The sequence below is a fragment of the Terrapene carolina genome, unplaced genomic scaffold (genome assembly GCF_002925995.2).
Source record: "Terrapene carolina triunguis isolate 2854851 unplaced genomic scaffold, T_m_triunguis-2.0 Scaffold84, whole genome shotgun sequence".
Lineage (NCBI taxonomy): Eukaryota > Metazoa > Chordata > Testudines > Emydidae > Terrapene > Terrapene triunguis.
In genome coordinates, this window is record NW_020664435.1 from 12104602 (window position 1) to 12119643 (window position 15042).

Genomic DNA, 15042 nt, shown 5'->3' on the forward strand with positions numbered 1-15042 from the left:
TTACAATCCTAGGTTGATCATGATGAGAATATCAATCCATCCTCAGTTCCCCTCTGTCCCTTCTGAAAACAAGAGCCATTTTCCAAGAACAGATATTTCTAAGAACAAACACCTTTTCTGGATGTGCTGAAATCTTATCACATTGCTGCAGTACCTGTGAATGCTGCTGTAATTCAGTGCACAGTGTGCGTTAGCCTGCTATGGGGTGACAGCCAAGGTTCCAAGACCAGTAAATTATGTACTGTGCTCAAACCCTGTACTGTACCCTGTACTGTGCTCAAACCCTGGCAGCTGCCTACTAGTTAAATTACTATAATTAGCTGAGCTGACATTCTACTATACAAATGCAGTTTAGATTAGCACTGGAAGATGAAGAGACTTTGTAACACTTGCTAATAATGAGTGTATTACAAGTATTTGTAAAATTGCAACAAGGAGTCAGACACATTAGGCTATTATGAGTGCATCATATCGTTTGCATGCACTTGGATCAACTGAGCAAGCCAGTCACACACTGACTTTCTTCTAGCCCAATACAAATAACATGCTTCAGTTTATTTATAGAGACCGCTAATGCTGTCCGGCTTTCTTCTATTAAATAGGCCACTGTAATAGCATTTTTACTTTCCTGTTAATTGAGATGAGATTGCACTGTGGTAATTATCCCATTTTAGCAATGAGCCCCACTCCAGTCAGCAGCTCCTGTCCATCTGCAAACTCGTCCTGCTGACTGTCACCCTGTTTCCTGGGGAACCATGCTTCAGTTCCTACCATCACACTCTTTAAAAGTTAATTAAACATGAAAAATCCCAATGGTTTGAAAGAGGAAGTTCTCTGTGTTGATCAGATGTCACCTGTAGGTTGTGTATATATTCAGCACAGTAATGTGATTCTCAGGAAATAGATGATTCATAAAAAATGTCTGTGGGTGGGGGCAAAATGCAGAAATGAGCTTCTTCTTTATTTTTTAGTGTTAAATAAAATTGTTAATATCTCAAACTTCTTCCCCACCCACCTCACTTCCCAGTGCGGTAGAACTAATGTGATGGGTTCACTGGATAATTCATTCTTTCATTGGCAGTTGAAAAGCCTGAGCTGCCTTTATTTAGGTTCATATTAATCACAACTGTAGAGAATAACCAGGATGCTCCGATTCTGCTGGATTATTTGCCTTGAAAACACAGTATTAGCCTGAGGTTGAAGAACTCCTATATTTTGAGGCCTTTTCTTTCAAAATAACTAAGAATGTGCACCACAAACCCACTAGTGTCTTTCTTCTCCCAGGGGGGACTCTGATGCATGAATTAGCAACCAGTCTCCTCTCTCCCTGACATTTTAAAAGTCTAGATCAGGGATCGGTAACCTTTGGCCCGCGGCCCGCCCGGGTAAGCACCCTGGCTGGCTGGGCCAATTTGTTTACCTGCTGCGTCCGCAGGTTCGGCTGATCGCAGCTTCCACTGGCCGCGGTTCGCTGCTCCAGGCCAATGGGGGCTGCGGGAAGCAGCAGCCAGCACATCCCTCTGTCCGCGCCGCTTCCCGCAGCCCCCATTGGCCTGGAGCGGCGAACCGCTGCTAGTGGGAGTCGCGATCAGCCGAACCTGCGGACACGGCAGATAAACAAACCGGCCCAGCCCGCCAGGGTGCTTACCCTGGCAGGCCGCGTGCCAAAGGTTGCCGATCCCTGATCTAGCTTATGCTCCTGATTCTCCTCTCAATTCTACTGGTGCAAACAGATTGAAGTCAGTGGGAGTTTGAGTCAGTAGGATTGTGCCTGTGTAACTAGGAGGAGAATTTCAACAGCCTCTTGCTGCTCTGTCTTGGACCTTGCATCTGTTACTTCCTGCACCATTGATATATATTTGTTATTACTTGTACAGTCTCATTATCGTTCTTGCATTCTTGCAATTTCATTCCTACACTTTCCCATCATTCATCTTTATATAAAATTTTAAGAAGTGGAGTACCCCAGGGGTCGATCCTGAGGCTGGTTTTGTTCAACATCTTTATTAATGATCTGGATGATGGGATGGATTCCACCCTCAGCAAGTTTGCAGATGACACTAAGCTGGGGGAGAGATAGATACACTGGAGGGTAAGGATAAGGCCCAGAGTGACCTAGACAAGTTGGAGGATTGGGCCAAAAGAAATCTGATGAGGTTCAACAAGGACAAGTGCAGAGTCCTGCACCTAGGACGGAAGAATCCCATGCACCACTACAGGCTGGAGACTGACTGGCTAAGCAGCAGTTCTGCAGAAAAGGACCTGGGGATTACAGTGGATGAGAAGCTGGATATGAGTCAGCAATGTGTCCTTGTTGCCAAGAAGACTAACGGCATATTGGGCTGCATTAGTAGGAGCATTGCCAGCAGATCGAGGGAAGTGATTCTTCTTCTTCGAGTGATTGCTTATGTGTGTTCCACAATAGGTGTGCGGTCTCACCACGTGCACTGGTGTTGGAAGTTTTTCCCCTAGCAGTACCCATAGGGGAGCGCCCCTAGCGACCCCTGGAGTGGCGCCTCCATGGCGCGGTATAAGGGGTGTTGCACGCTCCCCCCACCCTCATTTCCTTCTTGTCACCAGTGAAGGTGCTTCGGAACTGCTCTGCTCCAGCTTTGCTGTAGCTCGTCCCCCAGATCTCTTGTTTGTTCAGTGTATGTGACCTGCAGTTAGTACTCAATTAGTTTTAGTTTAGTTTAGCTAGTGCGCCCGGGCTGGGGCATGCCCCGCGGCCCGGGTTTTAAGTCGTGTGACACTTGTAGGCGCCTGATGCCATGTGATCCACACACAGACTGTTTACGCTGTTTGGGTGAAACTCATCTCAGCGATCCCTGCAAGATTTGCAAGTCGTTTAAGCCTTGGACCAAGAGAGAGGGAGACATTAGGCTCCGGGCTATCCTCATGGAGTCGGTGTTGACCCCGACCCCGGCGCACCTCTCCGAGTCGGCACCGAGCACCGCGATGTTGGTGTTTGGCAGTCCCCCAGGCACCATCTACCTGTCGGCACCACTCCCTGTCCGCGGGGCACACCAAGAAGACTAAGAAGAGGCCTTTTCCACCGCGGCACCGGAGTAAATCTGGGGCAGAGACTAGACCCGTGTTGGGCAGTCCTCGATCCCCATCGACCTCTAGGCCTTTGACTCATGTCGAGCGGAGTAGCCCGGCCCATTCGGAGCAGGCTTCCCCAGATGTCCAGAGGCCCTGCAAGCAGCCCGGGACGTTATGTCCATGCCGGTACCAGGAGCACCGCCAGTGTTGGCCCCGTGGTCCAGAGGCAAACCGCCGCTGGGATCTCCGCAGTCGCCCCCGACTCAGTACCAGTCATGGTCGAGGGAACGTTCCCGACGTGGTTCACCGCTCAGCGTCCATTCCATGCGTAGTCTACGTGGGTCACTGTTGACTCTCATCAGGTTGTCTGGCTGGGTTCCATCTGACCAAGACTCCAGGCACCCCTCTGCCTTTAGGAGCGAACACCAACGGGTCCTCATCTCAGAGGGGCTATTGTAGCCGGTCGCGACACGAATGTCGACACCGTTCCTATTCGTCGTCTCGCTCCAGGACCCCACCACGGCACTGCTCCGCAGCCCCAGGCATCAACTGCCAGCAAGTCGCCATCACAGATCCGCCCATTGGAGCCGATCGCTGAGCAGCTGTTACCGATGGTACCGGTCCTCCACGTCGAGGTCGCAGTCTCGGGATCGCCAATGCTTCTCCTGGTCCAGGGACAGTGGCAGGTCGTACATCAGCCTGTGGCTCCTTCGTAGCCATCCATCGAGGGGTCAGGCCAGCCAGGCTGAACAGCCGGCTCCGCTGGTGCCACAGCAGGTGCAGTAGCACTGGGCCCCGTGGCCGGCGCAATGGTACCAGTGGGCACCATGGCCCCCGACGCAGCCCCTGGTGGGGGTTTGCTCAGTGGCCGGAGCCTCAGAAGAGCCATCAGCCTCCCTCTCTCAGCCTCTGAGGAAAGAGTCGGTGGGACGTACATCCTTGGCACCATGCCCAGAGACCAACCAAGTGGTGGAACCTCCGGTGCTGGAGGGTATGCAAAGTATGGTGCCGGCCTCCTTGCCCTCCCCTGATGAGGCAATTACGGCCTCTCCTCCCTCCGTCCCCGCAGGAGGACTCTAAGGCCCACCAAGAACTATTAAAAAGGATGGCTTCAAGCCTCAACCTCCAGGCAGAGGAGGTCGAGGAGCCCTCGGACTCCCTGTTTAACATACTGTCCGCCTCGGTACCGGGCAGGGTGGCCTTCCTTCTCCACGAGGGGGTGGCAAAAATTTCAAATGCCCTGTGGCAAACCCCAGCCCCATTGGCCCCCGTCTCTAAGAAAGCGGAACGCAAGTATTTTGTACCCACCCAGGGGCATGAATACACCCATCTTGCCCCTAATTCTCTGGTGGTCTAGTTGGTCAACCACAGGGAGCGGCAGGGTCAACCAGCCCCTACTCCAAAAAATAAAGATTCAAGGAGGCTGGACTCATTTGGAAGGAAAATTTATTCATCCTCGAGTTTCCAGTTACGGGTGGCAAACCATCAGGCTCTCCTGGGCCGGTATGAGTTCAACCTGTGGGGCTCTTTCCCCAAGTTCGAGGACTCCTCCAGGAGTGTGACAGGAAGGAGTTCAAAGCACTGGTGGAGGAGGGTACAGTGGCTGCCAGGGCAAGCCTGCAGGCAGTGTCGGATGCGGCGGATAAAGCCGCGCAGTCCATGGCCTCCGCGGTGTCCATGAGAAGGGCGTCGTGGCTCCTGCTGTCTGGGCTGTCCAGTGAGGCGCAGACCTCCCTGCAGAACTTCCTGTTTGATGACAAAGCTCTGTTTGCGGAACAGACGGACGTAAAACTGCATGGCCTGAAAGACTCCCGCACGACGCTTCAGACTCTGGGCCCCTATGTTTCGGCTCCGGCTAAACCTAAGTTTAAGCCGCAGCAGGTGCCCGCCCAGGCCAACCACTCTAAATATGAGCCAGCTTATAAAAAGTCACGGGGCTATAAGAAACGCCTGCAGAGGCATTCTTGGCCTGCCCCCCCAGCCTGGGTCCTCCAAGGGCAAACAGGCAGGGAAACAGCAGTTTTGACGGGACGCCTGGGGGCGCCCTGCCAGTTCTCATCAGGAATCCACCCACAGTAAAGCTTTCCTTCTCCAACTGGTTGTGTGCTTTCTTCCCGGAGTGGTTGCGGCTGACCTCGGACCAATTGTTCCTCAACACCAACTCCCGGGGTTACACCCTCCAGTTTACCTCCACCCCGCCCAACCACCCTCTGCCCCCTGTCCTTCCTGGGGGACCCCTCTCACGAAGCTCTGCTCAAGCAGGAGGTGGGGCGGCTCCTTGGCCTAGGAGCGGTGGAAGTGGTGCCAGTGGAGTTCAAACGCAAGGGGTACTACGTCCGCTCTTTCCTTATCCCGAAGGCCAGCAGGGGGTTCATGCCCATCCTGGACCTGTGAGACCTGAACCAGTACATGGTGAAGCTCAAGTTCCGCATGGTCTCCCTGGCCTCCATCATTCCCTTCCTGGATCCCGGGGACTGGTACACCACCCTTGATCTGCAGGACGTGTACGTCCACATCCATATATTTGAGGGGCACAGACGCTTCCTCCGTTTCATGGTTTGGCAGGAGCACTACCAATTTATGGTCCTCCTGTTTGGCCTGTCCACTGCCCCCAGGGTATTTACAAAGTGTATGTTGGTGGTAGCGGCCTACCTCAGGCACCGGGGGGTCCAGATTTTCCCCTATCTGGATGACTGGCTGGTCAAGGGCAGCTCCCGGTCGCAGGTGCGGGATCACGTGGCGCTCCTTCTGTCCACGTGCGTCACTCTGGGCCTGTTGGTAAACGACACCAAGTCCACGTTAGTCCTGGTACAATGCATAGAGTTTATCGGGGCGGCCCTGGTCGCCACGTCGGCCAGAGCCTCCCTCCCTCAGGGCAGGTTCGAGACCCTGAAGGGGCTCATCGGCATGGTCACAAGGTTTCCAGTGACAACAGCCAGAGTATGCCTCCAGCTCTTAGGTCACATGTTGGCGTGAACGTATGTGGTCCGCCGTGCCAGACTCAGGATGAGGCCCCTCTAGCTCTGGTTGGCCTCAGTGTTCTCCCAGATCAGAGACAGGATGGACAAAGTCCTCACTGTGCCCGAACTGGTAATCGCCTCCCTACGATGGTGGTCCTCCCTGGGGAACATGCTCCACGGGGTCCCGTTCAGAGGCAGGCCCCCGTCGATGGAACTGGTGTCCTATGCATCGGACCTGGGTGGGGAGCCCATGTGGGGGACGTTCAGACTCAAGGTCTGTGGTCTGTGCAGGACCTGGCCCTCCACATAAACGTCAAGGAGCTCAGGGCGGTGAGGCTGGTGTGCATGGCTTTCTGCTCGCACCCGGAGGGCCGGATGGTCAGGGTTCTCATGAACAACACGGCCTCAATGTTTTACATCAACAGGCAAGGCGGGGCCCGATCCTCTGCCCTTTGCCAGGAAACCCTCAGGCTGTGGGACTTCTGTATAGCCCACGACATTTGCCTACAGACCTGCCACCTACTGGGCACCCGGAATTCGCGGGCGTATCACTTGTGCAGGGACTTCTCCTCTCAGCACAAGTGGTCTCTTCACCCAAGAATGGGGAACTCCCCAGGTGTACCTGTTTACGACTCGGCAGCTAGACGAGTCTCGGAACTCAGGGCCCTGACCTCCGAGCCCCCGTACATGGTGTTCCATAAGGATACGGTCCAGCTCTGTCCACATCCTTCGTTCCTCCCGAAGGTGGTCTCCGCCTACCACACGGGTCAGGACATTTTCCTGACGGTCCTCTGCCCAAACCCCATGTGTCCAGTGAGGAGCGCCACCTCCCCACGCTGGATGTGCGACGGGCTCTGGCTTTCTACCTGGAGCGGACAGAACTGTTCAGAAAGTCCTCACAGCTGTTCATCGCCTCGGCTGAATGCGCGAAGGCTCGGCCGATCTCCACTCAGCGGCTCTCCAACTGGATCACATCATGTATCCGTACCTGTTATGACCTGGCGGGAATCCCCCCGCCATCAATTGTGAGGGCACACTCGACTAGGGCGCAGGCCTCATCGGCCGCCTTTTTGGCCCATGTCCCCATCCAGGACATTTGTAGGGCTGCTACTTGGTCTTCAGTTCACACTTTCACCTCGCATTATGCGATTGTCTCTGAAACCAGGGAGGACGCTGGGTTCAGCAGGGCTGTGCTCCATCCTGAGAATCTGTGAACTCCTACCCACCTCCAACAGATATAGCTTGGAATCACCTATTGTGGAATACACATAAGCAATCACTCGAAGAAGAAAAGACAGTTACCTTTTCCGTTAACTGGTGTTCTTCGAGATGCTCATGTCTATTCCACATTCCGCCCTCCTTCCCCTCTGTCAGAGTTGTCTGGCAAGAAGGAACTGAGGGTGGGGGGAGCATGCAGCGCCCCTTATACCGCGCCATGGAGGCGCCACTCCAGGGGTTGCTAGAGGCGCTTCCCTACGGGTACTGCTAGGGGGGAAACTTCCGACACCAGTGCACGTGGCGAGCATGCACACCTATTGTAAAATAGACATGAGCAAAACATCTCGAAGAACACTAGTTACGGAAACTGTAACTGTCCTTTCCCCTCTATTCAGCACTGGTGAGGCCACATCTGGAGAATTGCGTCCAGATTTGGGCCCCCCAGTGCAGAAAGGATGTGGACAAATTGGAGAGAGTCCAGCAGAGGGCAACAAAAATTATCAGGGGGCTGGAGCATATGACTTATGAGGAGAGGCTGAGGGAACTGGGCTTGTTCAGTCTGCAGAAGAGAAGAGGGGGAATTTGATAGCAGCCTTCAAATACCTGAATGGGGGTTCCAAAACGGCTGGAGCTCGACTGTTCTCAGTGGTGGCAGATGACAGAACAAGGAGCAATGGTCTCAAGTTGCAGTGGGGGAGGTCTAGGTTGGATATTAGGAAACACTATTTCACTAGGGGGGTGGTGAAACACTGGAATGGGTTACCTAGTGAGGTGGTGGAATCTCCATCCTTAGAGGTTTTTAAGGCCTGGCTTGACAAAGCCCTGGCTGGGATGATTTAGTTGGTGTTGGTCCTGCTTTGAGCAGAGGGTTGGACTAGATGACCTCCTGAGGTCTCTTCCAACTCTAATCTTCTATGATTCTGTGAATTATAAATAAATCTTAAATTTGATTATTATGTTTCTTTGTTTATCCACACAGACAGTTTTACTCCAAATGTATCTCTAGAACTAGTTCAAATTCTAAAATGGTACTACAGTAACTTTGTTCTTTATACTCTCATCATGTGAAAGTTCGTCATTTGTTCCTCAATTTAAAATAAGGGGCTAACAAAGATGTATATGTAGCCCAGGGAATTTGTGGGACTTTCACTTGCATACCCATCGAGTAAGCAGAGTACACAACATTCTGTTATGGAGCAGAATATGCAGTGTTGTTCAACTCCAAGTGTCTTTAACTTGGCACTATAAAACTTGGGTTAGGCAAAGCTACATCTGGTAATGTGTCATAAATAAAGCCTTTCAAACACAGATATTCATTCCCAATGAAGAAATACAATGTGCATGTCATTGCATAGGCCTTTCTCTTTCTTTTTTCATTTTCACATTTCACAGACGGTTGAAAGAACTTGTCATTCTGTTTCTCTAGAATTTAACATTTTATGTAAAGCTAATTATGAGAATTTTCCTATAGTAGCAGATGAAATACTAAAATTACATGCTAGTTCCCTTTAAGTGTGTTATTTTCAGAATATGTCTAGTCCTATAAGACAACTTGCAAATTAAAACATAATCTCCTTTGATTTGTAGATTCAAGATGCAGCAAGTCAAGGCTTGAAGTTTGTTGGAATTATACCTCAGTACAGTTCCCAGGTGAACTCCCAAGCCAGCACTGCTGTGGCACCCACCGCTAACAACTCTGCACAACCACAAGATGTCAAAAATACATCAAACTATTCAGAGGATCATGCTTCATTGGATAGCAAGAAAGCAGATGATGCTAATGGATGCAGTGGACCAGCCCCAAGTGAGGAAAATGCTGACCAGAGTGTAGAGCTCAGTGGGGATGTAAGAGGGGAAGAACCAGTTATTGAGCATCTGAGCTTAAACTCTGCAGGGGAGAATGGAGAGCAGTTTCAAGGAGAGAGCCCAAGTGTTTCACCAAGACTCAGAGAAGCAACAGACAATCAAGAAGGGGTAGCAGAAAGCGACACATCAGCATTGTGTACAGAACCACTTCCTGGAAGTAAGTACTGTAGTGACCTCTGATATGAACAAGCAAGTTTTAAACTGCCCTTGTTATGTTCACAGCATCTTGGAAAAGTGAATGTAGCATTGCAACAGGGAAAAGATGCACACTATGATAATAAAACCTTTTAACCCACTTTTCAACTTGGCTGCACGCTTCATGATCATTTAATCATAAGTTTTTAGGCATTCATAGGAGCAATAAAAGATCAGGTGCAACTCCATTGTGACCAGTTAGGTTTATCCTTCTGTGCTATTTTAGTGGGGTTGTCGTTTGCAGGGGGCAGTTGTCATCTCAGATTTGGGCTTCCCTCTTTAACTTATTTTTGCCTCTTTCTCACGTGGAAAGTTCATATGCTTGCTGTTCAGCTGGGTTTGTTTGCTACTGCTCCCTCTTGTGGTATTGAAGTCCTCAGAGCTCCTGAGCTTGGTTGATTTCCATCTACTACTTCCCCATCTGAAAAGATGATAATGTGCCCGAGAAGGCTTTACAGTTCTCAGTCACAAATGGGGGACAGTCCTCAAACCCTTTCAGTGTGTGTCGGCACCACTGTAGGTGAACAGATAGCAGAAAATAAACCAGCCCAAGAGTTCTGAGAACACAGAGGATATAGACTGTCAGACAGGCGGAGATGGTAGTTGCAGATCTCCAGTTAGGACAGGGTCAGATAGCAGTAAGAGGGAAGGGGTAGTTATTCATGGTAAATGTTCATTCTCATAAATTCATTACACTTGATCATTTTCATCTTCTTATTCTCATGTATTTGTTAGTGGAGGGTGGTTCATCATAAACTATTTTCCCGTGTCCATTTTGTTGTCCTCTAGTTGCACATTCTACTTTAAATGTGCCATTTTGCACCACTTAAAAAAAAAATCTTGGCAGGGAGATGCCACCAGACTCCCTATTTGATCTGTTTACTTCTGTGTGGGGTACTCAATAGCTTCACCTGCAATTACAAATAAGACACGGGTTAGAGCAATTTAGAAGCACAGTGTCATTGGGGGAAGGAAATGTTTACTCTTACCTTTTCCCAAATTATTCTGAATTGAATCTCATGATTAACGATTAGACCTTATAATATTTTCCCTTTTCTTGTCTAGCTTCTTATAAAACACTTTTTACACTAGTTTCTCATACTGTTTTGCTTAGTTGTCCATTTGGTATTAATTATTACTTTATATAATGAAATTCCACCTAAATTATTTTCACAACCATCATCTCCTCGGTTGTAGTTTATTCCCATGTCTTATATTTTACATGAGCTCGTCCAAACTGTTCTATTCCTCTTAGGATTCTGTATCTGACAGTGAGAGCGACTTCTTAGCCTCCTCCATAGAATATTGGCCTGATTATTTGTATTTTTACATAACTAAGTTTTGAGGGGGCCTGAATCAAACTGGCCACCTTTTACTGTACTTTCTTCATTGTTTGTGGGACAGTAAAGCAGCCAGATTTATCCAAAGTAGATCCCAAAGTGGTTGCATTTGTCTCTTATTAGAATAGTTTATCCAGATTTGTATTAGACCCTTATGCATCTCAGCATTGTATTTGCATTTGCAACTGCTTCTAAACAAGGGGTATATCCAGTTCAGCCAGGCAAGTTACTCTCTCTTTCTTACATAAGAGTACTTTTGAGAATACTCATGTCCCATGTTTTATTTTCTCCTTAGCTTTACACTTTTCTACACTGAATTGTATGAGCCCATTCTTGTAGTCTGTGCAATGTATTGTGAAGTTTATCTAGGTCTTTGGATACATAAAGTCAGGAAAAACCGGTTCCAATCTGATTTCCTGAAGGGCACCACTTATCTGTCTGTCACAAATGGTTTCCATTCCCTAATTCCATCTATCTTTGGACTCTGAGATAGCTCATCTGTGCTCAGCTTTCTGACAATTGTACTGAAACTTTTAGTTGTGGAACTTATTTTAAGGCCTTCTGGAAACCCCCAAAAATTTCATCCCAGCTCCTGATTCACTAGACAAGATCTTCAGTTTCTCAGTCTCTGCTGACCTTCTTTGTTGAACTTCTTTCTCTGAGTGCTTTCTGATTTGAGAGTACTTCTCAGCCAGTGTACAGGTTGAGTAATGCTTCCATTTTCCAAGAATGGGGTTCTGAGAAGACAGTTTTATGAAGTATCTCACCTGTAGCTGGATTTTTCCAAATATATTATCCCCACCATATAGCTGATTTTCTTTATTATTCTTGAGTGATCGTGAGTTCTTTCAGTACTTCCTTTTTCTCCCCTGGAAAATGAATTTGGCATCAATCCTTCATCCTTCCTTGTGAACTCTGAATCCCTGCATAATTTTTGCATTGTCTCCCTTTCCTTTCACCAGACAGTCTCTGCTCTCTCTTGGACTTTTCTTCTTCTGAATTCATCTTTCGGAAATGGTTGTAGTATTTGTTACAGTTTGTGCAGTCTTTATTTCATTATTTAATTTAGGGCATGTCTATACTGTTACTGGATGTATAATTACCAGCTTGTGTACGCATGCCTGCACTAGCTTTGATTGAGCTAGTGTGCTAAAAACAGCAGGGTAGCCGCGGCGGCATGGGCGGCAGGCTAGGCTGTCCACTCAAGAACTTATGTAGGGTCTTGGATGGGATTGTAGTCAGGCAGCTAGCCTTTGCTGCCACTCTAGCTACACTGCTCTTGTAGCACTCTAGCTTAATCAAAACTGGCATGTGTATGTCCACCTGAGTTGGAAATTACATCTCCAGCTGCAATATAAATGAACCCTTTGTGTTTCTCATTCTTACACTCTTACAATGTCATTTTTACACTAGCTGATCTGTGTCTTTGCCTAATATTTTGTAAAGCCCACATGACTTTTTCTCATTTTTTATTACTCTTTGAATGTCTTTGTTTATCCACATTGACCTTTTTCTATTCCCATGTGTATGTATTGCCAAATGTTTTATACAACTCACAGGCATACAGTACTTTCGCACAAGAAATTCTTCCAGTGCTTTTCCCACCTGCCTTTGTTTTGTCACCTAGCTAATCTCCCCTTATGTAGAAGTTGTTCTCTTGACTTTATTATCTGTATCTACTGTTACATTCTTGAGCCAACATATTTATTTTTATACCTGTAAAGAGACAACCCCCAACTTAGCTACACAAATAATAGTAGTAGTAGTTGAACATTTCTCTTTTCTGTTTTTTTCTTTACTGAATTTCTCACTTCTCTTATTTCTTTTGAAATTCAGAATCTTTGTCCTTTTTGCTTGTATACCTGTCAATAATTGAACCATTATTGACAGTGGCTTTCATCAAGGGGTCCTCCAAACCTGGATTGAAAATGATTTTAAGTGTACATGTAACCAGGATAAAATATTTTGAGTAACATTTCAGAAAATACCATGCTTTCTGAAACTGTACTGAAGAGGATTTTGATCTTCTTATACTTCGCTGAAAATCATTGTCAACAATGGTCTATTTTCAAGTGTAGACAGGACTTCTTTGGTATCAAGTTAGTTCTGATTACAAACCAGATCAGATTTTTCTTGCTATTGTTTGTTTGCCTACATTTACACTTTCACTCACGTCATCAAGGGCCTGGACTAATGCCTATTAAGGCCAATGGCAGAATCCAGTTAACCACAAATGTGTGTACGATCAGACCTGCACAGCTCAAAACCAAATCAAAATAGCTACCTCCCTACTTCCCTTTATTTCCAAGTTTAAAAGTGTTATAGTTATCATATCCACAAAAACCTTTTCCATTGATTTCTACCTTTAATAATCATGTCCTAGTTTATCTCCAGATAGTTAACATCTTTCCTATTTTATTTATGTTCTCTGTTTATATGCTTTTTTGAGTATTATACCCTTTTGAGTCACCTTATCATCACTTTGTTCTTTCTAAACAAGTGGTGTGTAGTGAGTGAATTCCTGTTAACATCCCCTTGATGGTATTAATTTTGAGATATGTCTCTTCTCTGCATCTCCTTCCTCCAGGACCCATCAGCTGTTGTTTCCCAACCTTCCTTTACATAGAGAGAGTACTGAGCTCTTCTCTGAGGTACACTCTCTATACTTGATTAAGCCTTCATTCGCTTTTTGCTCCCCACCATGCTTACTTCAACCAGGCTTTAGCTAAGTCATCGGCATTGTAATCCTATGGAACCCAGTTCCACCATCTGTGTTCACAGTAGTGACTTACTCTAAATTGTCCCTGTTTGCTTTGTGTTCTTTTAGTTCCACGATGAGGCCTCCATGAGAAAGAACTGTCAGAGTGACTCTCTCATAGTAACACCTCGGATTAGAAGATATTATCTTTACAATATAATATGAGATACTTCCAAGTTAATGGGCTGCCTGAATGTTTTATTATTTTTATTTCCTTTGAAAAAAAAATCAGTTCAATTGGGGTCCATTCCTGCTGTGTTTGAAATCAATGGGAGCTTTACCATTGACTTCACTAGTCCATTAATCGGGCCACTAATTTGTAAAATAACAATATATGAATATTTTTCATTTTAGAAGTTTTACTGTTGAGTTAATGTTTCTTCCTGCCTGGGAATTTTGATTATCTCTTTAGCTTCCACTTAGCCCCAATATTGCAGATCTCTGTGGTGATTTTGTTGTCTACAGAGACTTACCTAATGATGAGATTAAATTCATCGCTCCTCAGGTGGGCTGGAAACTACATCACACACACCAGTAGCTAGCTAATGTCCGCATCTTTTGGGATCTTCACAATTCCACTTTTCCTTCCTATTCATCTACTCATCTCTTACTGCTTTGCCTCTTCTCAGACCCATTTGGCCTCCATATTTGTTTGATCCACTGTGCATTCCTGATCTTGGCTCTCCCACTTGCCATTTGTGTGTGCAGCCATATAACACCGAAATAAGTTATTTACTTCTTTAGTGGAAGGTCAGATCATTGGAAATGTTACTTGCCCTAAATTTGCAGTAAGATCTCAGATTTGAGCTATGTCCTTGATATCACAGTTAGTAGCTATCTCCTTTGTGGCACATACACAAAGGCAATCAACTATACAATTTTGGTGAATTTGCTAATAATATATTCTACAATGATAAATTTTACTAGTAAAACTCATTTGTTTCTACTATGTTATTTATTTATGCTGGTCGACTGTCCCTCTGAGAGGGAGTTCCATATTACAACTAGTAAATATTTATATTATGATAAGGTCCCAGTCAGGATTTGGGACCCTGTTGTGCTGGGCATTGTATAAACACGTAAAGGAGATGACCCTGCTCTGAAGGGTTACAATAGAAAGACAAGCAGACAAAAGGGGAAGGATCTGATTATGATAGTTATAATAGGAAACAATAATTACAATATCACAATATGTTTATTATAGTATTACTATTTAAAAACTTTTTTTTAGCAATGGAAATATTTGCTATCTTCAACAAGCCAAAGACCCAACAAAGATGCAGCCAGTACTATACTGTGATGATTCCTATGAAGATCTCCAGGAATGGGCAGACTGTCAACAGCTTAGAAGCAAATTGGCTGGAGCACATGACAGATCACTTCAGGAAAGGAGGCTTGCTGGTGAACGCCATCTTCAGCCTTGGAATGGTAAATGGTATGGAATTTACTGAAAGCACTACCCTGTGACTCTTTTTCCTTTTAAGGGGCTTACTGTAGTTGAAGAGAAGACATTTGGTAGGTGTTTTTAGGATAAGCCAAAGCAGCTTTTGTTTTTGATCAACCTATTTCAGTGATGGAAATAGCCAAGTACAGGAAATACTTTGGTGATTGAATGAGGAACCCTGAGATCATGCATTATATTTTATGTACATTGTAGAGA

At 46.5% G+C, this 15042-nt stretch overlaps 1 protein-coding gene across 2 annotated transcripts in view; it reads left to right on the forward strand.

The window, feature by feature from the left end:
- RFTN1 (raftlin, lipid raft linker 1) overlaps positions 1-15042 on the forward strand; it is a 115808-nt gene that overhangs the window by 63574 nt on the left and 37192 nt on the right. For both annotated transcript variants that reach the window (XM_024197900.2, XM_024197901.2), the window contains exons 5-6: positions 8811-9246; positions 14614-14817. In XM_024197900.2, the coding sequence (XP_024053668.2) occupies positions 8811-9246; positions 14614-14817 (640 nt within the window). The remainder of the gene's footprint in view (positions 1-8810; positions 9247-14613; positions 14818-15042) is intronic.